A 27797-nucleotide genomic window follows, 5' to 3' on the forward strand; every position below is an offset into this window, starting at 1 on the left:
AGTGAAGCTCATAGATAGGAACTCTGTACTACCTACTCAATTTCCCATAAAAGTAAGGCTGTTCTAAAAAAATAATTAATTATTATTAAGCCACGCTGCTTGTGGGATCTTAGTTTCCCAACCAGGGATTGAATCCACACCCTCATTAGTGAAAGCGTGGAGTCCTAACCACTGGACAGCCAGGCAATTCTCCAGATATTACTATATTTTTAAATCTACCTCACATTACTTTTAGGTCAAAAAGAAAATTAAAGCTAAGAAAATCAGACTATGCAAAAAATACCAATAGTAAAAGCATTATATGGTATTAATATATTCAGTTCAGTTCCATCACTCAGTCCTATCTGACTCTTTGTGACCCCACGGACTGCAGCACACCAGGCTTCCCTGTCCATCACCAACTTCTGGAGCTTGCTCAAACTAATGTCCATCGAGTCGGTGATGCCATCCAATCATCTCATCCTCTGTCGTCCCCTTCTCCTCCTGACTTCAATCTTTCCCAGCATCAGGGTCTTTTCCAGTGAGTCAGTTCTTCATATCAGGTGGACAAAGTATTGGAGCTTCAGCTTCAGCATCAGTCCTTCCAATGAATATTCAGGACTGATATCCTTTAGGTTGGATCTCCTTGCAGTCCAAGGGACTCTTAAGAGTCTTCTCCAACACCACAGTTCAAAGGCATCAATTTTTCCGTGCTCAGCTTTCTTTGGTCCAATTCTCACATCCATGCATGACTAATGGAAAAACCATAGCTTTGACTAGACAGATCTTTGTTGGCAAAGTAATTCATATATTAATTACAGTTAAGGCAGAGCTTAGGGAGCAGTTGGTGGACATACAAAGTAATAAGAATAGAAGTAACTTAAACATCACCATAGAAATTAGAGAAAGAAGAGCAAATAAGCCTAGAGAGCAGAAAGAAGGAATCAGAAAATTCAAAAGCAGAAACCAAAGAATAAGAAAACAGAAAAATGATAAGAGTAATAAACATAAATGCAACAACTGGCTCTCTGAAAAAAACAAATAATAAAATAGATAAACTGTTAGCTAACGGGGGAAACTGGATGGCTGAGGAAGGCAGTGGATAGGAGACTTACTTTAAAAAATTTAAAAATAATTTGTTAAATATTTCAGACACACCAAAAAACACCAGTCTAAAAAATAAAACATTATCAAAACATATGAAGCTCATCAATTACATCTCTCTATGGTTCACCGCTATCTTGAAATTTTAGTGTTTATCACTCCAGTGCTTTTCTTTTTAATTTTGTAACATATATATGCTCCTAAAAATTTATCTTATATGTTTAAAACTATTTAAATGCTGTACACTTTTCGACATGTGAATGGGTATTTGCTTAACCATTTTTTAGATTATCCATGTTAGTACATATAGAACTGCATTTAGCATTAAATACAGCATTCTTTCTACCTGCTTTATATTTTGCATTGCATAAATATACCAGAGTTTACTGATTTTTTTGAGATTTTTTTTCTTTTTGATATTTCATATTAATGACAATTAAGTTTACAGTTTTTTAAAACTATAAAGTGTTGCCATGAATACTCTTGTATCTGTAGGTATTTCTCTGGGCACATGTGCAAGAAGTTTCGTAAAGTGGGGTGTGTGGCTATGCATGCTCAGTCGCTTCGGACTCTTTGCCACGGATGAACTGCAGCCCACCAAGTTCCTCTGTCCATAGAATTTTCCAGGCAAGAATACTGGAGTGGGTTGCCATTTCCTGCTCCAGAGGATCTTCCTGATCCAGGGGTCCAACCTGAGTCTCCGGCGTTTCCTCCATTGACAGGTGGATTCTTTACCATGGAGCCACCTGGGAAGCTAGAAGTGGGGTGGCACGAGTGATTTTACTAGAGAATCCCTAATTGCTCTCTCCTGCACTTGCGCCACGGTACACTACTGAAGAGTTCCAGCTGCCGCAGTGTTCATCAACAGGGAGCCAGGGAGGCTTCCTTTTCACTCTACATGGTAACTGCTCATGGCATTTCACGTTTTACAATTTTTTGAAATTTATTAAAAAAAATTCACAGTAAGCCTGTGGATTAGGTATTATGATTGACAAGGGACATTTTTCCAGATGAGAAAACAAAACCAAAAAAAAACCTCTTCGTTTTGAGAGTTTCATCTTTAAAAAGAAAAATGTCTTACTTTTCACCCGCGCTGACTGCACCTTGTTCCTGCCAGCCCTGGAAAAGTTACTTGCTGGCGGGTTCACCGGGGCCGGGTATCCTGACTTGGCAAGACTCCCTAACCCTCCTCCGCCTCTGCTAAGCCCGCTCGGCACTCGGCCGTCGTGGCTCTAAAACGCGGTAGGACGACGCGGTTTGGATCACTGGAGACTCCGTAGTCCTCTCCCCGCCCACCCGTCCCCTCTACATCTCTCGGCGCTAGGAGAGCGCTCTCCGCCGCCCTGGAGAAGGCTGGGCAGGCGACTTCCGGCAGCGCGACGCGTAGCGATAGGTCCAGGCTTCCGGCGCCAGCGCTCCGGTCACGGGAAGTACCGTCGTCTCTCCCTCTTCTCAGCCGCTGTCGCCGAGCTTGGAGGGCTGCCCCGGAAGTCCTCCCCCTTCCCCCGCCCGCGGCAAACATGGCGGTGGACTCGGCGATGGAGCTGCTATTTTTAGACACTTTCAAGCACCCGAGCGCCGAGGTACGTCTTCGCGACGTGATTCCGACCCTGTTTTTCGACGTGGGGACCCTAAAAAAAAAAAAAGTTGTTAGGCGTGCCTCGACTTTTCCTTGTGCCGATTGCCGCTTTAATTCATCACACACTGTCCTCTCAAGCCTGGGTGTGGGCGCCGCGTCTGGGGAGGGTGGCGGGAGCTCCCCCACCCCCTCCTCATTTCCCTGAGTTACTTGAGGCCCCGCGTCGTCTTTGGTTGAGTTGGCTGCTCTACTTGGCTTTGCTTCCCCCCACCCTCCCACCAGTCCCCTCGGGTCCTCTTTGGGCCTTGAAAAGGATCCTGAGTATCACGTTTACTGCAAGTGGTGTTTCGAAAGGGGTCTTGGACAGCTTGTGTTTGACAGCAGTGTCGGTGACTCAGCGGGTTACGTTGGTTTTCTGGTTTCTAAGTTCCTGCTCCTAGGTCCCTTTTCTAACGGGAGTCATGCCACCCAAGTGTGACATTCATTCGGTTGAAGACTGCAGCGTTCTCCAGTTTGCTCTGAAACTTTAATAAGTACTTATCTCTTAGAAAGATTTCACACGTAAGGACAAGAAGTACTCACACCGAACGTCCTTTGCATGGAGAATGCTTGTGAAGAGGAGAGATTTGTAGTCAGACTGTAGAGAACAATTGTGTTGTCGTCTTGAGGGGTGAGAGTGGGCTGTTGTAATCGTTCTGTATTAACTTGAGTGCCCTTGAATGTATGACTGGCTCTGCCATATATAAATTAAATAACCAGTTAACCAGAGGTTCCCGAAAACCGGCCAACAACGAACAGTAATGAAGTCCGTAGAGAAACTTAAAAGAAACCCCAGAGCTCACATTTCTCTTTAAGTGTAGACGTAATTTAGAGAACTTTTTTTTTAAATTGAGGTATAGTTGATTTACATTATTAGTTCCAAAAGTACAATATAGTGCTTTACACTTTTTATAGATTATATTGCATTTAGAGATATTAAAAAGTATTGGCTGTATTCCCAGTGCTGTACAATATATCCTTGTGTGCACTTCGCTGTGTCTGACTCTGCGACCCCATGGACTAATGTAGACCGCCAGGCTCCTCTGTCCGTGGGATTTTACCGGCAAGAGTACTGGAGTGGATTGCCGTTTCCTCCTCCGGGGATCTTTCCGACTCAGGGATCAAACCTGCACCGGCTGCGTCTCCTGTATTGGCAGTCGGATTCTTTACCTCTGCGGCCACCTGGGAAGCCCTTAAGCTTATTTATTCTATACATAGAGTCATTTGTGGAGTTCCCAAGTGGCCTAGTGGCCTGCCAATGCAGGAGACATAAGAGTCGCGTGTTCGATTCCTGGGTCAGGCAGACCCCCTGGAGGAGGGCCTGGCATCCCATTCCAGCACTATTCTTGCTTGCAGAATCCCGTGGACAGAGGAGCCTGGCTGGCTACAGTCCATAGGGTCACAAAGAGTCGGACTCTACTGAAGCGACTTAGCACACACACATGCTCAGTCGTTTGTGCCTTGAGGGAAAACTTTTCTTTCTTCAGATAGAGATGGTAGTGGGTAGCAGATGTACTTTGGAACTTGATAAAATAAAAACTTTCACAACCTTGGTCTTATTTTAATGAATAACTTATAGATCTAAAAAAGAAAATATTTGGAAACTGTAGCATATCATGTGCTGTGTGTGTGCTAAGTTGCTTCAGTCCAGTCGGACCCTTTGTGATCCCATAGACTGTAGCCTGTCAGGCTTCTCTGTCCATGAAACTCTCCGCTCAAGAGTACCAGAATGGGTTGCCATGCCCTCCTCCAGGGGATCTTCTGACCCAGGAGTGGAAACTGTATCTTTTATGTCTCCTGCATTGGCAGGTGGGCTCTTTACTACTAGTGCCACCTGGAAAGCCTGTTAGCATATCATACTAATAGTGAATTGATTTGTGGTCTTTCATTTCATGTGGGTCAAATAGCTCTGTTTGTTCAAAGACCATACATCTCTGAATATAGTTTCAGCTATGCTTTAGAAAACTCACAGTAGAGGCAGTAGTTGGATAAGAACAAACCTATCATGAATATAGAAATAAAGAACAGTTAAAAATGAAAGAAAAGAGTATGATGAATTAGTAGTATTCTAGTTTAGGAACATTAGCATTCATTTATTTAGAAATCTAGTTTTCTTTCATTCTTAAGCAAGCATTGAGGACCATGGAGAGGATAGGACTACCAGAAGGTAATAAATACCTTTTGGCAATGATTGGGGAAGACCTAGTAGAGATCACATTTGAACTGAGTCTTGAAGGAGGAGTAGGGGTTTTGGGGGAGGGATGTTTGTCCTCAAGGAGTTTATAACTAGCATTGGAGATGAGATCCACAAAATTATGACTCAAGTTAAATAATGACGAGCGCCTGAAGAGACGGAGTGGAAAAGCCTTGAGATTTCTTTCCTTTATTTCCAAAATACCCATCAGTGTCTGATATATTAGGACTCCAGGCAGTATTTATTTAGCTCCTTTTGATGGTGCAAATAAAGGCTGTGTGATTTCAGGGGAGGGACAGATCACTTTTCATTTGAGAGTATCAGGGAAGACTTCATCAAGGCATGTGGCATTTGAACTTGATCTTTGGTGGGAGAGGATATGCTACACAGTTGTAGATAGGAAAGAAGGGTATCCTGGAGTAGTAATTCCTTTGGAAGGGTATGCTGAAGTAGCAGTTTGAAGTGGCCTCTGATGGACAGTTTGAAGCCAGATCATGGAGTTCCTTAAATGGTCAGCAAATGGGCATGGGCTTTATTTTGTAAGAAATAATTAGTTTTTGAGCAGGAAAATGATGTGATTAGTAAAATTAAGGTAGATTTGTACACTAGTGGGCTTCCCAGGTGGCTCTGTGGCAAAGAATCTGCCTGCAGTGCAGGAGACTTGGGGTCTATCGGAAAGATCCCCTGGAGAAGGAAATGGCAAACCACTCCAGTATTCTTGCTGGTAAAATCCAATGGACAGGAGCGCACCTGGCTCCTCCATCCACGGGATCACAAAAGAGTTGGACACAACTTCATGACTAAGCGACAAGTACATCAGTACATTGGTACATCAATAGTGCCTAAAATGGTTCAGAATAATCACATGGCAAAAACTGGAAATAGAACTGCCATATGACCCAGCAATCCCACTTCTGGGCATACACACTGAGGAAACCAGATCTGAAAGAGACACGTGCACCCCAATGTTCATCGCAGCACTGTTTATAATAGCCAGGACATGGAAGCAACCTAGATGCCCATCAGCAGATGAATGGATAAGGAAGCTGTGGTACATATACACCATGGAATATTACTCAGCCATTAAAAAGAATTCATTTGAACCAGTCCTAATGAGATGGATGAAGCTGGAGCCCATTATACAGAGTGAAGTAAGCCAGAAAGATAAAGAACATTACAGCATACTAACACATATATATGGAATTTAGAAAGGTGATAACAATAACCCTATATGCAAAACAGAAAAAGAGACACAGAAATACAGAACAGACTTTTGAACTCTGTGGGAGAAGGTGAGGGTGGGATGTTCCAAAAGAACAGCATGTATACTATCTATGGTGAAACAGATCACCAGCCCAGGTGGGATGCATGAGACAAGTGCTCGGGCCTGGTGCACTGGGAAGACCCGGAGGAATCGGGTGGAGAGGGAGGTGGGAGGGGGGATCGGGATTGGGAATACATGTAAATCCATGGCTGATTCATATCAATGTATGACAAACCCACTGGAAAAAAAAAAAGATAATAATAATAAAAAAAAAAAAAAGAAGAAAAGGTGAGACATAATGAAAACTTAATAATAGATGGGCAGTAATCATTGTGAGGGAGAAGGCAGTGGCAACCCACTCCAGTGCTCTTGCCTGGAAAATCCCATGGACGGAGGAACCTGGTAGGCTACAGTCCATGGGATTTCGAAGAGTCGGACACGACTGAGCAACTTCGAGTTCACTTTTCACTCTCATGCATTGGAGAAGGAAATGGCAACCCACTCCAGTGTTCTTGCTTGGAGAATCCCAGGGACGGAGGAGCCTGGTGGGTTGCCAACTGTGGGGTTCCACAGAGTTGGACATGACTGAAGCAGCAGCAGCAGCAATCATTGTTAGCATTTATTGAATGTTTATTTTGTGCAAGACGTAGTCCTTTGGTAATTTAAATATATTATCTCTAATCCACCCATCATTTTATTTTTTATTTTATTTTTTTTCATTTATTTTTATTAGTTGGAGGCTAATTACTTCACAACACTGCAGTGGGTTCTGTCATACATTAACATGAATCAGCCATGGAGTTACATGTATTCCCCATCCCGATCCCCCCTCCCACCTCCCTCTCCACCCGATTCCTCTGGGTCTTCCCAGTGCACCAGGCCCCAGCACTTGTCTCATGCATCCCACCTGGGCTGGTGATCTGTTTCACTATAGATAATATACATGCTGTTCTCTCGAAACATCCCACCCTCTCCTTCTCCCACAGAGTCCAAAAGTCTGTTCTGTACATCTGTGTCTCTTTTTCTGTTTTGCATATAGGGTTATCATTACCATCTTTCTAAATTCCATATATATGTGTTAGTATGCTGTAATGTTCTTTATCTTTCTGGCTTACTTTACTCTGTATAAGGGGCTCCAGCTTCATCCATCTCATTAGAACTGATTCAAATGAATTCTTTTTAACGGCTGAGTAATATTCCATGGTGTATATGTACCACAGCTTCCTTATCCATTCGTCTGTTGATGGGCATCTAGGTTGCTTCCATGTCCTGGCTACTATAAACAGTGCTGCGATGAACATTGGGGTGCATGTGTCTCTTTCAGATCTGGCTTCCTCAGTGTGTATGCCCAGAAGTGGGATTGCTGGGTCATATGGCAGTTCTATTTCCAGTTTTTTAAGACATCTCCACACTGTTCTCCACAGTGGCTGTACTAGTTTGCATTCCCACCAAGAGTGTAAGAGGGTTCCCTTTTCTCCACACCCTCTCCAGCATTTATTGCTTGTAGACTTTTGGATAGCAGCCATCCTGACTGGCCTGTAATGATACCTCATTGTGGTTTTGATTTGCATTTCTCTGATAATGAGTGATGTTGAGCATCTTTTCATGTGTTTGTTAGCCATCTGTATGTCTTCTTTGGAGAAATGTCTGTTTAGTTCTTTGGCCCATTTTTTGATTGGGTCATTTATTTTTCTGGAATTGAGCTGCAGGTGTTGCTTGTATATTTTTGAGATTAATCCTTTGTCTGTTTCTTCATTTGCTATTATTTTCTCCCAGTCTGAGGGCTGTCTTTTCGCCTTACTTATAGTTTCCTTTGTTGTGCAAAAGGTTTTAAGTTTCATTAGGTCCCATTTGTTTATTTTTGCTTTTATTTCCAATATTCTGGGAGGTGGGTCATAGAGGATCCTGCTGTGATTCATGTCGGAGAGTGTTTTGCCTATGTTCTCCTCTAGGAGTTTTATAGTTTCTGGTCTTACATTTAGATCTTTAATCCATTTTGAGTTTATTTTTGTGTATGGTGTTAGAAAGTGTTCTAGTTTCATTCTTTTACAAGTGGTTGACCAGTTTTCCCAGCACCACTTGCTAGATAGGTTGTCTTTTTTCCATTGTATATCCTTGCCTCCTTTGTCAAAGACAAGGTGTCCATAGGTCCGTGGATTTATCTCTGGGCTTTCTATTCTGTTCCATTGATCTATATTTCTGTCTTTGTGCTACTACCATACTGTCTTGATGACTGTGGCTTTGTAGTAGAGTCTGAAGTCAGGCAGGTTGATTCCTCCAGTTCCATTCTTCTTTCTCAAGATTACTTTGGCTATTCGAGGTTTTTTGTATTTCCATACAAATTGTGAAATTCTTTGGTCTAGTTCTGTGAAAAATACCGTTGGTAGCTTGATAGGGATTGCATTGAATCTATAGATTGCTTTGGGTAGAATAGCCATTTTGACAATATTGATTCTTCCAATCCATGAACACGGTATGTTTCTCCACCTGTTTGTGTCCTCTTTGATTTCTTTCGTCAGTGTTTTATAGTTTTCTATGTATAGGTCTTTTGTTTCTTTAGGTAGATATACTCCTAAGTATTTTATTCTTTTTGTTGCAATGTCAACCCATCATTTTAAAAGATAGTTATCCCCATTTGATAGATAAGGAAACTGAGCGTGAGACTTAGGAAAATTAGGTGACTTTCCTAATGTGGCATAGCTGAATTAAGACACGCCAATGCATATTTCCTGACTCTAAAGCTGTGCAATGCTATGTCCCACTGGGACTAAGAAGGAAGGAATAGGTACACTATCAATTCTGGTTGTAGAGTTGAAAAGATGGGACCCTGATGGTCCAGTGGTTAAGAATCCACCTTGCAATGCAGGGGATGAACATTTGTTCACTAGCCCAGTAACTAAGACCCCACATGCCTCGGTGCAACTAAGCCTGTGTGCTGAGACTACTGAGCCTGCGTGCTCTGGAGTCCTTGTGCCATGACTCAAGAGGCTGCGCACTGTGGCGAGAAGTCCCAAGAGCAACAGCAAGACTCAGCACAGCCAAAATAAATAAGTAAATACTAAAAAAAAAAAAAAAAAAGAATTGCCAGGATTGCAACTCATCATGTAAGAGTAGCTGAAAATGAGAATTCTAGTTATAGAGAACTAGTGGAACTACAGAACTGGTGGGCCATTGTTAGTCATAGAAAGACTTAAACACAGAATGACTTCTTTCTTAGATAAATGTGGCTGAGTTGTGGAATCTATTCTTCAGTTTCCTGTTACCTCTCTAGTCATAAACCTTCTGTGGTTTCCCACTGTCAACCTGTCTTCGTAGGTATATGTACTCTTCTGGATATTTTAAGTACCTGCTACTTCACTGTAATATTTTTAGCTTTAAAAACACAATTCAGTCCACTCTTATTAAGCACCTGTTAAAAGTCTTTCTTTCATTAAATGAATATACTAAGCACTGTGAACGTAATAGTAAACTAAGACTTGATTCTTGTCTTTTTGAAATACCACTGTAACAGGAGAGTTAAAAGAAGCAGTTAGTTCATTGCAGCACTATTTACAATAGCCAGGATGTGGAAGCAACCTAGATGTCCTTTGAAGATGAATGGACAAGGAAGTTGTGGTACATATATACAATGAAATGTTACTCAGCCATTAAAAGGAATGAATTTGAGTCAGTTGAACTGAGGTGGATGAACGTAGAGCCTGTTAAACAGAGGATGTGGCCAACGTTGTAGGCCAGAAAGAGAAAAACAAGTATCATATTTTAACGCATGTATATGGCATCTGGAAAAATGCTGCTGATGAACTTATTTGTAGGGTGGGAATAGAGTTACAGACAGAGAACACACTTGTGGACACAGTGGAGGAAGATGAGTTGAGAGAGTAGCGTTGAAACATATACATTATCATATGTGAAATAGCTTCTCACTAGCTAGTGGGAAGTTGCTTTTTAACACAGGGAGCTCAGCCTGGTGCTCTGTGACAACCTAGAGGGGTGGGATGGGGTCATGTGGTTCAAGAGGGAGGGGATATATGTATACTTGTAGCTGATTCACATCGTTGTACGGCAGAAGCCGACACAACATTGTAAAACAGTTATTCTCCAATTAAAAACAAATTTTAAAAAGTGTGATCTGCTATACAGTGCTTATTGGATGGATAGAAGTATAATATTTCTTCAAAAAAAATGCAATTCAAACTTAGTTTGATAAGCACTCATCTAGACTTGATCTGACTTGGCTTTTAAGAGAAAGTTGAAAAAAGAAAAAGAAAAAAAAAAAAAAGAGAAAGTTGACATCTGAATGGAGTTGGGAGAGGAGTGTGGGAGAGTTCTAAGCAGAGACAGTGGCATGAGTGAGGGCCTAAAGATGAGGAAAACCAGGGCATGTTGAGGCTATACGTTTGGAGTGATAATACTTGTCTGTAAGACCAAGGAATTTGGCCTAGTGTCTAGAACTAGAGAAGTGACCACTGAAAAGAAGGGAAATATTAGGTTGGTGCAAATACAGTTGTGGTTTTGGACCATGAATTTTAAATTATTATTAATAACTAGGCTCAAACAAATCTTTATTAATCAAAATGAGAAGCATTAAAATCAACACTTTTTTTGCCAATGAGAATTAAGTTTCGTTTGTTCCTGTAGCATAAAAAATCCATGCTTTGGGATTCTGTGAACTCTTGGAAAGCATTTTCTGGGTCCTACTGGTCATGGAAGTTTTTTCCTTGCAGAAAATTGTCAGGATGCTTGGTAGTTGGTTGGTGAGAGGTCAGGTGAATATGGCAGATGAGGCAAAACTTTATTCAACTTCTGAAGTGTTGGTTGTGCAAAGTGCAGTCAGGTGTTGTCGTGGAGAAGAATTGGGCCCTTTCTGTTGACCCAATGCTGACTGCAGGCATTGGCAGTTTTTCAGTGCATCTCATTGATTTGCTGAGCATACTTCTCAGATGTAATGGTTTCATCAGGATTCAGAAAGCTGTAGTGGATCAGACAGGCAGCAGACCACCAGACAGTGACCATGACCTTTTTTTGGTGCAGAGTTGGCTTTGGGAAGTGCTTTGGAGCATCTCAGTCCAACCACCAAGTTGGCCGTCGCTGGTTATCGTGTATAATCCACTTTTCATCGCACATCACAATCTGATCAAGAAATTTTTCCTTGTTGCGTACAGTAAGAGAAGATGGCACTTCAAAAATGACATTTTTTTTATTTTTGGTCAGCTCATGAGGCATCCACTTATAGAGCTTTTTCACCTTTCCAGTCTGCTTCAAATGCTGAACAGCCATAGAATGATGGATGTTGAGATCTTTAGCAGATTCTCGTGTAGTTATAAGAGGATCAGCTTTGATGATGGCTCTCAGTTGTCGTTGTCAACTTCCAGTGGCCAGCCACTATTCTCCTCATCTTCAAGGCTCTTGTCTCCTTTGCACAACTTGTTGAACCATCACTGTACTGTACGTTCATTAGCAGTTCCTGGGCCAAATGTGTTGTTGATGTTGCAGTTTGTCCCCACTGCTTTACGACCCATTTTGAACTCGTAAGAAAATTTTGAATTTGCATTTTGTCTAACATCATTTCCATAGTCTAAAATAATACAAAGTAAACAGCAAGTAATAAGTCATTAGCAAAAAAAAAAAAAAGCCAGAAATGCACATTAAAATGATAACATACCCACATTATTAAGAAGGTATTCCAAAATCAAGCAGCAAATTTCAGCAGTGCAAAAACTGCAGTTACTTTTGCACCAACATGATACACAGATTTGAGAGCTGTTTGTAGGTTTAATTGATAGAACTTGATGTTTAAATGAAGAAATTATTTAGGTGCGAGAGAATGAGAAAGAATCACTGATATAAGACAGTTTAGTTTTGGACTTGTTGAGCTTTTGTTGCCAGAGGTTCATACAAATGGAAATGTCCAGCTGGCAGTTGTATGTAGTGGTCTGGGGCTCAGGAGAGAAGTCTTAATGGAGGTACAGATTTTTGGAGTTGACTTCCCAGCAGTGGATGAAAACCTTAGAAAAGTGCAAGGCAAAGGAGAAAGGGAAAGATATAGCCAACTGAATGCAGACTTCCAGAGAATAGCAAGGAGAGATAAGAAAGCTTTAAGTGAACAATGCAAAGAAATAGAGGAAAACAATAGAATGGGAAAAACTAGAGATCTCTTCAAGAAAATTGGAGTTACCAAGGGATCATTTCATGCAAAAATGGGCACAATAAAGGACTGAAATGGAAAGGACCTAACAGAGGCAGAAGAGATTAAGAAGAGGTGGCAAGAATACACAGAAGAACTATACAAAAAAGATCTTAATGACCCAGGTAACCACAGTGATGTCACTTACCTAGAGCCAGACATCCTGGAGTGTGAAGTCAAGTGGGCCTTAGGAAGCGTCACTACAAGCAAAGCTAGTGAAGGTGATGGAATTCCAGCTGAGCTATTTCAAATCCTAAAAGATGATGCTGTTAAAGTGCTGCAGTCTGTATGCCAGCAGATTTGGAAAACTCAGCTATGGACATAGGACTGGAAAAGGTCAGTTTTCATCCCAACCCAAAGAAAGACAATGCCAAAGAATGTTCAAACTATCGTCAGTTATGCTCATTTCACATGCTAGCAAGGTAATGCTCAAAATCCTTCAAGCTCATCTTCAGAAGTACATGAACTGAGAACTTCCAGATGTACAGGCTGAATTTATAAAAGCTGTAGGAACCAGAGATCATGTTGCCAACATCCATTGGGTCATAGAAAAAGCAAGAGGATTAAAAAAAATCTACTTCTGCTTCATTGACTATGCTAAAGCCTTTGACTGTGTGGATCACAACAAACTGGAAAATTCTGAAAGAGATGGGAGTACCAGACCACCTTACCTGTCTCCTGAGAAACCTGTCTGCAGGTCAAGAAGCAACAGTAAGAACTGGACATGGAAGAGCAGACTGGTTCAGAATTGGGAAAGGAGTACATCAAGGCTGTGTATTGTCACCCTGCTTGTTTAATTTATGAAAGTGAAATTGCTGGTTACTCAGTCGTGTCCGACTCTCTGTTACCTCATGGGCTGTAGTCCACCAGGCTTCTCTGTCCTTTTGATTTCCTAGGCAAGATTTCTGGAGTGAGTTGCCATTTCCTTCTCCAGGGGATCTTCCCAACTCAGAGATGAGACCCAGGTCTCCTGCATTGCAGGCAGATTATTTACCATCTGAGCCACCAGGGAACATTATTTATCTTATACATCATTCTAAATGGTGGGGTGGATGAATCCCAAGCTGGTAACAAGATTGCCGGGAGAAAGATCAACAACCTCAGATATGCAGATGATACCACTCTAATGGCAGAAAGTGAAGAGGAGCTAAAGAGCCTCTTGATGAAGGTGAAAGAGGAGAGTGAAAAAACTGACTTAAAACTAAACATTCAAAAAACTAAGATCATGGCATCTGGTCTCATCACTTCATGGCAAATAGATGGGGAAAAACCAGAAACTGACAGATATTCTTTTTTTGGGCTCCAGAATCAATGAAGATGGTGACTGCAGCCACATAATTAGAGGACACTTGCTCCTTGGAAGAGAAGCCATGACAAACTTAGACAGTGTATTAAATAGCAGAGACATCACTTTGCTGACAGAAGTCCATCTAGTCAAAGCTATGGTTTTTCCAGTAGTCATGTACAGATGTGAGAGTTGGACCATAATATATAAAATAGAGTAAGGGTTGAAAAATTGGTGGTTTCTAATTGTGGTGCTAGAGAAGACTCTTGAGAGTCCCCTGTACAGCAAGATCAAACCAGTCTATCCTAAAGGAAATCAACCCTGAATATTCACTGGAAGAGCTAATGCTGAAGCTGCAGTTGCAGTACTTTGGCCATGTGATGCGAAGACCTGACTCACTGGAAAAGACCACAATGCTGGGGAAGATGGAAGGCAGGAGAAGAAGGGGATGACAGAGGATGAGATGGTTGGATGGTATCGTGGACTTAATGGCCATGAGGTTGAGCAAACTTCAGGAGACAGTGAAGGACCCGGAAGCCTGCTCGGACAGGCAGAGTTGGACACAACTTAGTGATTGAACAACAACAAGCTACTCTGCCCTACTTTTCTCCCACATTTTGCCCTCTAGCCTTTGTGAACTATGCTTGTAACTTCTTGAAGCTTCCTAGTTCTTGTTTGCATTCTTTTTGTGCATGCTTCTCACTTTGCCTGGAAAACTGTTTCTCCCTCTGTTCCACTGATTCTTGTTTTCCTTAAAGATTTACTTAGATCAGGTGGTACTTCTTTTGGGAAGCCTTCCCTGACATTCTTTTCCCCTCACAAATGTTTGCCTACAATCTGATTTAGGTAAGTACTCCTTCCAGTTTGAAGTTTTCTGTAGGAGTCTATATCACAGTAATTTATCTGTTTGTCTACCACAATAGATTGTACCTTTATGATAGGGAATAATCCCTATCTGTCTTTATATTCTCAGGACCTGGCATACCTTGGTACATTACAAACATTTAACAAATGTTTAGAAATAAATATTGACTAAAAGTGATAGCAACTAATGTAGAAACTCTTCTACTTACAAATAAAATGGATTTTGAAAAGCTGTAAAACCTTAAGTTTATTTTTTTAGGTCCATAGTGACTATACCCTAACTACTACTAATACCCTTCATTAAATAGCAGAATTGCAGGGTGGAGGAGGATAGAGTAAAGTTTTGTTTGAAGTTTTGTTTGTAAATATTAATGATAATTTTTAATATAATTTATTTATTTTATTTGGAGGCTAATTACTTTACAATATTGTGGTGGTTTTGCCATACACTGACATGAATCAGCCACGGGTGTACACGTGTTCCCCATCCTGAACCCTCTCCCGCCTCCCTCCCCATCCCATCCCTCTGGGTCATCCCAGTGCACCAGCCCTGAGCGCCCTGCCTCATTCATCGAACCTGGACTGGCGATTCATTTCACATATGATAATATACTTATTTCAGTGCCGTTCTCCCAGTTCATCCCACCCTTAATGATAATTTTTAACCATATAAGCAAAGGAGCTTCTATACAGTAGATTTTTTAAATAAAGGAGTTATTTACAGGAAGGAAACATAGAACCAAAGTTTGAGGCAGAATGCTTATTTCTTTTATAAAAACTCTACTGTTGTATTTATTGAATACCTACAGTATATTTGTAATAATTAGGATACAGTTTCAGCTGCTGCCCTCAAGTCAGGATAATGGTGGATTAGGTAAAATAAGACTGTCTTTCTCAGTCTGACTGTAAGTATTCTAGGGCTAGCGTGACAGCTCTGTGTTGTCAGGGACAGGCTTTTCTGGTCTCTTCCTCTCTCATTCTTAGGATATCTCCTGCATCGTCCAAGACAGCTCACTGTAACATGTGTTCTAGAAAAGCAGCAGAGTATAGAAGAAGAGGTGGCAGGAGGTTCTGAAGTCAGGACTTTCTCTTTTAAGGACATGACCCAGAGTTGCCTACATCATTTCCATTTACATCCCATTGATCGGAATCTAGCAATCACATGTTCACACTGGCTTCCCAGAATCTAGGAAATTCAGTCTTTAGTTCACTTGTGCCTAACTCTAAGAGAGTTGTATTGGAAAACAGCTAGCAGTCGGCCTCAATTCATGTTCATCGTGTTTCTTGTATAGCTTTGAGAGTATAAAGTACATTTGAATAGTTAAATTATATTAAGATTTCTAGATCTACATATTTGGTTAAATATTTAGTCTCTGAGTTTAAAGTGCAAAATTAGAAAGTCATCCTCTGTCCCCTTTTAGGAAAGACTCATTTGACCAGTCTTCTGGTCTGTAGAGAGACAGTATTCTTTGAAGCATCAAGAGCACTCAGGACTCAGTCCTTCTAGATACAAATTATATGAACCATTTTTGTTAAAAACTGCATTCACCAGGCAGTGATGGTTGGCTGCTTGTTGCAGAGCACAGGCTCAAGGGTGTGTGGGCTTCAGTAGTTGCAGCTGGCAGGCTCTAGAGCATGGGGTTAGTAGTTGTAGCTGAACTGCTAGGAAAACTTGATATAAAATAATAGTCCAAAAACAGTGTGAAAAATTTCTTCTAAAATTATTAATCACAAGAGCTAATTTGTCTGATCTTGTGTCTAGTGATACATAGAAATAAATGTACACTAAATTTATGGTATCCATTTATGTTATTATAAATTCTTTTTTAAAAATATTTATTTATTGCTTTATTTGGCTGTACCAGGTCTTAGTTGTGGCCCGAGGGATCTTTGATCTTTGTTGCGCCCTGCAGGTTCTTTAGTTGTAGCATGTGGGATCTAGTTCCCTAGCCAGGGATTGAACCCAGGCCCCATGCATTGGGAGCTCAGAATCTTAGCCACTGGACCACCAGGCAAGTCCTGATAAATTCTTAAGTTTGTGGATTTTTTTTTTCTCTTTTTTAAATTTGAGAGGGTTTACTTTAATCAGTACCTGATTGACTTCCCTTGATCTCCTGAGATTAGTTAGTATATAAGTTTGGTAAACTAAGCTAATTTAAGAGATTCACAATCTGTCATCTGTAATTCAGAAATTCAAAAAATGGCACGAAAATCTGCCCTGAATTCATCAGGCCATGTGCTGTGCTTCGAACTGACTTTACTGCTTGTTATAATCTTTACTTAGTGTGAATGTTTATACATTTGCTGCAGAAGTATTAATGTTTTGGTTATACAGTACTGTCGCAGAAACTACTGGGGTGTTAAGTAATAATGCAGTATTTCATTCGTTTCTAAAAATCCAAAAAGTCAGGATTCTGAAAGGCCTCTGGCTCCAGAGGTTTCCAATAAAGCAGCAGTCCTCAACCTTTTTGGCACCAGGGGCGGGTTTCGTGGGAGACAGCATAACTGCGGGTGGGAGGTGCTGCCCTGGGGATGATTCTCATAAGGAGCATGCTGCTGCGGTCCCTCATGAGTGTCGGATCCACGCTCCTGTGAACATCGAATGCCACCGGTGAGCCGGCGGGAGGCGAGCTCGGGGCAGCGTGAGTGAGGGGGAGCTGCTGTCACTGCAGGTGACGCTTCGTTTGCACACCTGCTGCTCACGCCCTGCCATGTGGCCGCTTCCAGCCTGTGCCCTGGGCTTGGGGGAACCCTGCCGTAAGGAATCATTGGTCTGTATTGGCCCAGGCAAGACAGCAGGGAAGCAGATGCAGAAAATGTTGTTATACAAGGGGAGGGATTTAACTAGGTACATTGTATCATCAGCTATTTTTTTACAACAATTTTTGGCTGTGCTGGGTCTTCGTTGCTGCGTTGGGCTTTCTGTAGCTGGTGGCCAGTGCGGGCTCTTCTCTGGTTGCGATGCCTGGTCTTCTCACTGTGATGGCTTCTCTTGTTGCAGAGCACGGGCTCTAGGGCGTGTGGCTTCAGTAGTTGCGGCTGGCCGGCTCTAGAGCGTGGGGTTAGTAGAGGTGGCATGTGAGCTTAGTTGCTCCGTAGCATGTGGAATCGTTATCCAGGACCAGGGATCAAACCCACGTCCCTTGCATTGGCCGGCAGACTCTTAACCACTGGACCACTAGGAACGTCCCTCATTGGCTGTTTTTAAAAATGATTTTTACACCATTTATAATATAATAGCACTGTTTTAATGATAGTGTTTATTTAAAAATTATTTGTGACATTCTAAATAAAACAAATTGAAGGTGAATAAATTTTGACTAGACAAAGTGTTTTGCTTACAGTATATTCTTCTCTTTTCTTAAAGCAAAGTTCTCATATAGATGTGGTTCGTTTTCCATGTGTGGTTTATATAAATGAAGTTCGAGTCATACCCCCGGGAGTAAGAGCCCATAGCAGCTTGCCTGACAATAGAGCATATGGGTGAGTCAGTTTTCTTTTTTAAAGTGTTTTTGACTAAAGATGACCTAGAAACATACTTCCAAATGCAAAAATTTAAGGTAATAATTTTGTAAGTAAAAAAAACAAAAATAAACCCTTATTCAGTTTTAGTTATGTTGCATTATAATTGACTTTTAAGTTTTCTGTATAATCCATATATTACTATAAACTTGAAAAGAGTAATTATTTGACCTAAGTACTAGATTAAGTTTTTCTTTCTTCATTTTTTTTTTTTAATTGGTAGAAGTAGGTTTATATTTTCCAAACTATTGTAGGGTGGCACAGTATAGTAGACAGAGTATTTTTAATGTGCTGTTTTCCTTGAAAATAAATGCATCTGAATATTGAGAAATATATCTTTTATTATGTTACATTTTTTATATTATAGTGTTAGTTTTCATGCCTTATTGGTGATCATCTTAGCCTGATACATGTGTCTTTTTGTAAATATGTAGCTTCACATTTGCCATTAGTTGTACTGAGCAAGTAGTTACTTGAGCTTCATTTCTCTTTTTTAAGGTCTGTGGGAAATCAAATGTAAGACATTGTTCCTAATGTGGAGTTGTTTTTTTTTAATTATTCTTTGTTTTGGTTGTGCTGTGAGGCTTGTGGGATCTTAGTTCCTTGACCAGAGATTGAACCCAAGTCGTGGCAGTAAAAAGTTCCTTACCACTGGACTGCCAGGGAACTCCTTGATGTAGAGTTGTTGATAACTTTAACAACTGACATAAAACAGAGGAATTTGATCTTTGTTATAATGTGAATAATAATCATCATCTTCTGATTTTAGTTACATGAATTGGAGATAAGAGCTAAATTTGGTTACGGAAGCATGAATGTGTGTGATGAATGTGTCGTGGGCTTTTAGCTTGTAGCCCAGGTAGCAGTGCCACGTCGCTTTGATAGCTCAGTTTCTGCTGCACGAGAGTTAAGCCGGCTACGTAGTGGTGGCTGGTACAGTACAGACTCAAAGTTAAGGGCTCATTTCTTCATAGTTGTGAAAAGTAGTTTGTTATTTGTAGAGGTAGATATAAAATTTTTCAAATGTTTTAAGGTCATTCAAAGGGAAAACATAAAAACAAAGCAATAAGACTGATTAATGTTTATATGACAGATCATTATAGTTAACTTTTTTGCCATGTGTAAGGAAATAAAAACTCCTGTTTTCCTGTGTTTTTTTTTTACTTTTCCTAGAATGTATAGAATGAGAAAGATGGAGTAATGATAGAGTATCCAGCAGACTTTTCTAAATGCACTGCTTTGGGGCAAGAAGGCTCTATTATTACCTGCTGCTGTGTAACAAACCTCAGGAAATTTAGCAACTTAATCCCCCACTATTTCTGAGGGTCAGGAACATGGGCGCTGCTTGACTGGCTCAGGTTCCCTCATGAGGTTATAACCAAGTTACAGGCCTCGGGTTGCAATCTCAGAAGATTTGACTGAGGCTGGGGAATTTGAGAAGCCCGCTCACATGACTGTTGGCGGGAGATCTTCAGTTCTTTGCCAGGAGATCCTTTCTGGGGGTCTCTGCGTCACAGCATGGGTTCTTCCAGGGTGAGTGATCCGAGAAGGAGCGAGAGAGCATGCCCAAGAAGGAAGCCACAGTCATTGTAGTTTGTGGCTTAATGTCAGAAGTGGCATCTGTCACATGCTTCAGCATACTGCTTTTACTATATTCTCTTGACTACACATTCTACTGGTACAGTGTGGGAGGGACTATACAGGGGTGTGAATATCAGGAAGCAGGAGTTTTTGGGGTCTGTTTTGGAGGCTGACTATAACAGCAGGCAAAATGGATCTCTTGTCGTTAGCTGCAGTGGGTAAGAGAGTTACATTTCCCCTCTTCTCTCTCCTTTTTCTTAGCTGGGGATAAATGACTACTTATGTTTTAATAATTCCAAACATGAAATTGTTACCAGAAACAGCGTTATACACAATATGTTATAAACCATAAAATGAAGTACTAATTCAGTAATGCAAATGTATTGGGTTGGCCAAAACGTTCATTCAGGTTTTCCACTACATTTTATGGAAAATCGGGGAAGAACTTTTTGGCCGACCCAATAAGATATTGGGAAGCCTGAAATCTCAAGGTTGAAAGTAATGTTAGAGATCATATATTTGTGCAGCACACTTTATGATAACATTCTCATTATAAAATTCAGAACTGTGTAAGGTAAAATTAAAATCCTTATAATCCCTCTATTCTGAGAGATCTTAGCATTTTGATGTCCTGTGTTTTTAAATTTATATGGGAGCATTTAATGAGGGGGCTCCCCAGGTGGTGTGAAGCGTGTGTATATGTATATGCTGCTGCTGACCATCCCTGGGATTCTCCAGGCAAGAACACTGGAGTGGGTTGCCATTTCCTTCTCCAATGTATATGTATATATGTGTGTGTATATGTATGTATATTTGTGTGTGTATATGTATATATATGTGTATATGTATTTTTTTGGGGGGGGAGTAAGTGTATCTTATGTGAGATTAGGTTTTAGAGTCAACAGTTTTTAAGGTGAAGATCTTCTGAAATCAGACTACCATGGATTCATTAAAGCACTTCTCAGTGACCAGCACCTAAGTCTTTGTTGCCTCCAGAGGAAATAATTTGCATTTCAACCCTTTTTCCTTTCCTTTTGGAGGCCAGGGTCTGGTTTTAAGGCAAAAGATAGGAGAAGAGAGACTAGAGTTGTTGAGCACATGTAGTTGAATTTGGGTAAGATGAAATGTATGATGCTGCTTTGACCCAATTGCATAGTATTCTGTGTATTCCTTTATTTCATCCAAGATTATGTCAGGACTCCTTCTCATCATTTAGTTTTATTTGAAAATATGATTTCTAATGACTGCATAATCTTAACAGATCAATGTACTGTCATTTATTTGGCTAGTTCCTAAAGTGGGGACTGTTAGATGGTTTCTAGTTTTCAGATTATTAGTATAGTGAATCTCCTCTTGAAAACAAAATCTTTGTATATCAGTGTTTCCATAGAAACACTTTGTAATGAAAAGTATTTTTAGATTAAATGGTGTGAATATTTTCTCAGTCTCCTGAGTTGTATTGCCATATTGTCTTTCAGAATGGCTGTACCTGTTTGTATTTCTACCAGAAGTTATAAGGGAATCTCTTCCATAGTACTTTGGGCATTACACTTTTTACCATTTAGATTTTTTGTAAATAAACAAAGCATGGGTTGTCTAAAAATTGATTTTAGTTGAGGCAAAGGAATTTCAGCCAAGGGTATATAGTAAGATTTCATTCTAATGCAAATTAAATAGGCTTTAAACTTTACTAGGTAAGTCTATAAAAAAAGATTCATGTAAGTTAATGCTATACAAATTGCAGTTTAGGCTTTAAGTCACAGTTTAGGGCTCTGATGCTCAAATTATTACAGTCCTGTATGAATATGGGTTAAGTTGAAATTAAATGGTAGTTATTATTTACAACTTAAAGTTAACTCCTGATTCTTTTTTGCTAATAGAATAATGATATAAAGAATTAAAAAACTATATATCTTGATTAATTAGCATTTTGCATTAAAATGCATAAAAAATTTAAATGTATGTGTGTGTTAAAATGGTCCAAGCATCAGGCAAAAGAAACTTGATGGCTAAAACCTTTTCAGTAATATTCAAAATGAATAGTTGACTACTTGAGAATTGGATGTGAATAAAATTACGGGAAATGTTGCAGTTAACTCTGTGTTTTATTTAAATATTAGGAATATTTTATTTTAATTCTGGACTTGCTCTTAAATTTGTACTTACTTTGTTTTTGTTGTAACTTAGGAACTGGTTATTGTAAAGGCTGACATTTCACCTTTGTTTCATTCACAGGGAGACCTCACCGCACACATTTCAGTTAGACTTATTCTTTAACAATGTCAGCAAACCAAGTGCCCCAGTTTTCGATAGGCTGGGAAGGTATGTATTTAGTAGGTAATCTCACCAGACACTCATAAGTTAGTAAGCAAAGCCTTTTTATTCTTTTATATATATGATAGTAGACCCAAGAATTTGGTTTGATTTTAACAGTTGACAATATCAAGGAAATGTCACGCTCCTAAGAACAAGTTGTGTTTATTTATAAAATAAAACTTTAAATGTGTGAAACATTAGCCATCTTTTGTTTGATTTTCATAGGTGTATGCATTTCTTATACATATCACATGATTTGGTAGTAGCCTAATTTGGAAAATATTACTTTTTGATTCTTAAAAAAAAACCCTCTATAAATGCATTGAGATTTTTATCTGTGTTTTTACATCATACTGCTGCATAATTTAAAATTCCACAGCCACATTTTTGTAGAATGAGAATTTCGTTAATAGCTACCCCTACTTTCAATAATTTAATACATACTGACTAGGTATTATTAGCACTGGTTGTTTTGATATCTGCAAATTAATTAACCATTAAATGGTTTTACTCATTTATTAAAATAAAAAATTTTAAAGGCAGCTTAAAAATGGAGATTTTTTTGTCCCTGTCATAAGTAAGTTTTTTAAGCTTTGCTTATTCTTTTATTGATTCTTCATTCATTTATTATTAAATAACATTGATAATTTAACTTTTTTTTTTAAATGAAGGGAGCCTGGGTAATCTGATGCAGCTAATTTTGAATATATAGAATATTTTTTTTAAGTTGGTACCTACCTGATAAAATAGGGGCTTTTAAAAAATTTTAGTCCCAGTATGCATTTTTTTTGAAGACTATAGGGCTGTGGATCTCTGATCTGGCTGTGTGTTAGAATTACATGGGGTGCTTTTATTTATTTATTTATTTATTTATTTATTTATTTTTACATGGGGTGCTTTTAAACAAACCTTGACATCTACACTCACCTAAAAGCAGTTGAACTAGAATCTGGGGGGTTTGTTTTATACTTGATATCATTTTGTGGGGAGTAAATTAAACCCCAACTTTGTAGTTTATTAAAATAAAAATCTAGCCTTTGATTAAAATATATGAATCTTCATGAACTGTGATGTTCAGTGTTTGAGCCTATATATTTTTTCCTCCTCTTTTAACAGCCTGGAATATGATGAGAATACTTCCATCATCTTTAGACCCAACTCAAAGGTAATTGTGGAAGTCAGTTTTCAACTTGTTACTACTGTTGTTCTCACCTCCATTTAGAGTTTTTGATCCAGATAAACCTAGTGATGCAGAATGTTAGCTTATTTAGTTCTAGTTCTAGAGAATTTAATCATTTCTTGTCTGATTCCTTTGTATTCCAGAAGCTATTTTCAAATGGAGCAAAACTATTGTAATGCTATTATCTACCCATGTAGCTCTTCATTCTAATTTCATACTTGGGTCAGGAAAAAGCCAGTATCTGCTTTTCCTTCTTTTCATTTAGGTGGGCGAATTTTGAAGATGATGGGCAGGTAAATTATTAAACACCATTGTATCTTAATTAAGGTGTCTCTTTTAAAAACTCATATTTCATACTTCTTCCTTGCATATCAGAAGTGTGTCTTTTTTCTTGATACCAAATGCCATTCTAAAAGCATCTAAAAGATCTGAACCATGAAAAAGCCAAAATCCAACTATAATGATGATCTAATATGGGACTATTCAGCCTGCTGTTTTTTTTTGGTGAAGGAGTACTTAATACTCTGCATGTTGTTTAAACTAAAAATCGTGTTCTCTATCTCTTTATCTTCCTTCTAGTGGTTTTTCTGTTCAAAGTCTGTCAGTCCATGGGTATAATCTTTGAGCATTACTTCTGGTCCCCAGTTTCCCTTTGCTGGAGTTTGCTAAGATGAGCAAGGGAAATAATAATTTCTTTCTCTAGAAGGGATCCCATTACCACTTATTTCATCTTTACCCAACATAGAGAGTGGGAGAAGAACTCAGAAGTCAGTGGCTTTAGTTGCAGGGTTTTCCTGCTGACACTCTCATTTTCTTATTTGTTGATAATATTTCTGTTGTTGGTAGATAAGCTCTGAAAAATGTAAAATTATTTTATAAGGAAATATTGAGAGTTAATGGCCTTGATAAAGTCTTTGATCTTTTTAGGATAAAGTGTCTTTGCAAAAATAATTTGTTTCATGCCTCTGGTTACCCTTACTTTTTAAGTGCAGGGTGGGTACATAGAATATACCTGATTTGCATGTATGAGTCAGGCATGCATTAATAAAAAGAATGCCATGTAATTTTATGGGCTTTATAATTCTTGAGACTGGACACAGTTTGTACTTTTGTGTATCTTCATGACCCCTGTAACTATTTGGGTTTAATTTATTAATTGGCAGTACCTCCCTTCTAATTTCCCTTTCATTTTTCTTGGTTAGAAATCGGGTTATGCTTTTTGAATAGAATTGATCTAAAGTATAGGACTGAGAAGATACAGTCTTGAGACACTTTTAGGTATGATAACTCTAGAGGGCCATGTAAAAGTTGTGCCTCTGGGTGAATTTCCACCAATATTGATCTTTGCCTTTTCAGCATGCTTTTAGATGTTAGTTGAACCCACAGAGTAATTTGATACCAGTTTACTTCTGACATATTAAAACATTAATTTGAAAGATATCTCTTCCCCTCTCCCCCTCCCACCAAATCAGGTGAATACTGATGGTTTGGTGCTGAGAGGCTGGTACAACTGTCTGACGCTGGCAATATATGGATCAGTGGACAGAGTCATAAGTCACGACAGAGACTCCCCTCCACCTCCACCTCCTCCTCCACCGCCTCCCCAGCCACAGCCAAGTGTGAAAAGGAATCCCAAGCATGGTGAGAATTTTAAATTTGTTTTTATCAGTGAAATTTACTTTCATTACAGTGGGAAAGGTAACTCAAAGAACTCTTGTATCTTTTGAACGTTGTTTAAGCCTTGACAAGTTATCTGTCAATCTTCCATTCTTTCTTAGAAGAGTTCCTTTTTCTGTTGAGGTGGTTGCATTTTATTTTCTTCCTCTACTTTCCAAAAATGCTTTTTTAATTGATCTAGGTTTTTTGTTTGTTTCTTTAAAATATATAAATGACAGTAGAATCCATGGTTATTTGTGATTTACTATGAAAATTGTCTTTCAAAGAATTAGAGAATGGAACATCATTGGTGGTCCAGGGGCTGAGACTCTGTGTGTCCATTGCAGAGAGCCTGGGTTGGATTCCTGGTCAGAGAATTAGATCCCACAAGCCACAACTACGAGTTCTCACACTGCAACTAAAGATCCCACATGCCACAGTAAAGGCCTGGTGAGGCCAAATAAATAGTATTAAAAAACAGAGAGGAAGAGAGGCCAGAGCTTCCTCTTTCTGGCATGTGAGGACACAGTGAGAAGGCAGTTGTCTGCATGCCAGGGGAAGAACTCTCATCAAACACAACCATGCTGGCAGTCAGATGTCAGACTTCTTAGCTTTCAGAAGTGCACGAAATACATGTTTATTGTTTATTTAAAAAAAAAAAAAAGAGGCAATAAGTTCAATATGTGTTAATGGCATTTCTTTTATCAGATTTCTTTGTATGTCTAAAGCTTAGCTAAAGGAGATTTTCCCCTTTTGGGAAAAATAAAAACTCTAGGGACTTCCCTGGTAGCCCACTGATTAAGACTCTGCACTTTCAGTGTAGGTGGCGAGGGTTCAGTTTCTGGCTGGGAAGGTAAGATCCCACATACAATGAAGCGTGGCTCCCAGAAAACGCCCCCACAAACCCACCCACCCCCCTGAAACAAAACAAAGCATAAGCCTTCTAATAAACTTCAGTGACTTTCCTTATATAAAGCAGACAGGTAGGCTTAGGTTTTCCAGGGCCTGTTTTCCTCACTGGTATTACTCATTGTAATAAGGAGATTGAGCTAGTGGAACTAAGGAGATTTGGGGATAAATTTTGAAATTACAGTTGAGGTCATAGGGAAAAATAGTTTGCTTTACAGTTAGCATTTTATGAGCACTAATAAAATGACCATTGTTTCTCTTAACCCTTATATAACACTGTTGTGTGAGGCCTTTGTCTCTGATGGTGGTCACACACTGTTGTCTAACCTTTTTTCTCGTATCTTATCTGCTAAGCACAGTTAATATTTCACTTTTCTTTGTATCCTTCATTCTTCTGTGCTCATTTGTCTTTTTTTCTAGACTGTGAGCTTTTTGTGGACAGAGAAGTATATTTTACTTGTATTTGTATCTTTGGTCTTTTTTGTAAATTTTATTTATATAAAACAAAAGCAGTTCATCCATTTCACTCATCTCCACCCCCCATCCTCTGGAAACCACCAACCAGTCTGTTTGTGTCTATGAGCTTGTTATTGGTGTTCTTTTTAAACTTACTTTTTTTAGATTGCACATATAAGAGACATCACACAGTATTTGGCTTTCTCTGTCTGATTTATTTCACAGAGCATAATGCCCTTGAGGTCCATGTTGTTGCAGATGGCAAGATTTCTTTCTTTTTTTTGTGGCTGAATAATATTCCGTTGTATTAATATGTGTATGGAATAACACATACACACCATTCACATTTTCTTTAGTTTTTCATCTGTTGATAGATGTTTACCTTGTTTTTTGGCTACTGTACATAATGCTGCAGTGGACATGGGAGTGCATATAACTTTTCAAATTAAATTTTTATTTTCTAGGGTAAATACTCAGAAATGGAATTGCTGGATCATTATGTTGGTTCTCCTTTTAATTTTTTGAGGAACCTTCATACTGTTTTCTTTTTATTAGCAGCACCAGTTTACCTTCTCACCAACAGTACACAAAGATTTCCTTTTCTCCACATTCTCACCAACAGTTGTTATTTCTAGTCTTCTGGTAATAGCCACTCCCTGGTGGCTTAGTGGTAAAAGAATCCACCTGCCAAGCAGGAGATGTGGGTTTGATCCCTGGATTGGGACGATCCCCTGGCGAAGAATGGCAACCCACTGCAGTATCTGTGCCTAGGAAATCCCATGGACAGAAGAGTCGGGTGGGTTACAATACGTGGGGTAGCAAAGGGTCGGACACAACTTAGAGACTAAAAAAGCAACAATTTCTGACAGGTGTGAAGTGATCTCATTGTGGTTTTGATTTGCATTTCCATGTTAATTAATGGTGTTGAGCATCGTTCCATGTCCCTTTTGTTTGTTCTAATAGGTTTCTGATGGAGTCTTCAGTCATATCCGACTCTTGTGACTCCATGGACTGTAGCCCGCCAGACTCCTCTGTCCATGGGATTCTCCAGGCAAGAATACTAGAGTAGGTTGCCATTTCCTTTAGGGAATCTTCCCGACCCAGGGATCGAACCTGTGTCTCCTACATTGGCAGGTGAATTCTTTACCATGGAGCCACCTGGGAAATCCGATGGAATCTGTAGGGTTTTATACATGTTATACATGTTTTCCCTGCTCTCTGAAAGTGTGTTCCTGTGAAACCTTTTGTAAGCCAGAATGATACAAAGTGGAGAAACAATTACCTTAGGACACATCTTGCTAATGGATGTACAGAGTCAGTTGGGATAAAGCACAGATGATCACAGACATAATTCAAAGCTGTGGTGGCTTAATGCTGAGATGCTAAGTGTAGTTGCTGGGGAAGGAGCTTGGTGGTGCCACTCTGACTTTTTTGGGGTTATGCTCACTCTATAACAGTGCACTGCAAAATTTATTTGGTTAGTGAAAACAGGTGCTAACATAAAGTTTTGTAAATGTAAAGTGGCATAAGGTGAACAGAGTTGGACGCGACTGAATGACAAAGAGCACACACATGGTGTGTGGTACAGTCCCTCTGTACCTGCTTTGTTGGGAGTGTTTATCTTAAAATTGAGTTCAATTTTGTCACATTATTTTACTGCGTCTGTTGAGATGATCATATGATTT

General features: G+C 39.5%; 1 protein-coding gene across 2 annotated transcripts in view; it reads left to right on the forward strand.

The window, feature by feature from the left end:
- Positions 1-2423: 2423 nt before the first annotated feature.
- The window catches only part of VIRMA (vir like m6A methyltransferase associated), a 63368-nt gene continuing 37994 nt past the window's right edge, over positions 2424-27797 (forward strand). Inside the window, exons 1-5 of one of the 2 annotated variants that reach the window (XM_043879196.1) lie at positions 2424-2666; positions 17860-17975; positions 21831-21917; positions 23028-23076; positions 24564-24732. In XM_043879196.1, coding sequence (XP_043735131.1) covers positions 2604-2666; positions 17860-17975; positions 21831-21917; positions 23028-23076; positions 24564-24732 — 484 coding nt within the window. In that variant the 5' untranslated portion in view covers positions 2424-2603. The remainder of the gene's footprint in view (positions 2667-17859; positions 17976-21830; positions 21918-23027; positions 23077-24563; positions 24733-27797) is intronic. The other variant, XM_043879195.1, reaches the window with a different exon arrangement.

This window comes from Cervus elaphus, chromosome 21, assembly GCF_910594005.1.
Source record: "Cervus elaphus chromosome 21, mCerEla1.1, whole genome shotgun sequence".
Taxonomy (NCBI): Eukaryota; Metazoa; Chordata; class Mammalia; order Artiodactyla; family Cervidae; genus Cervus; species Cervus elaphus.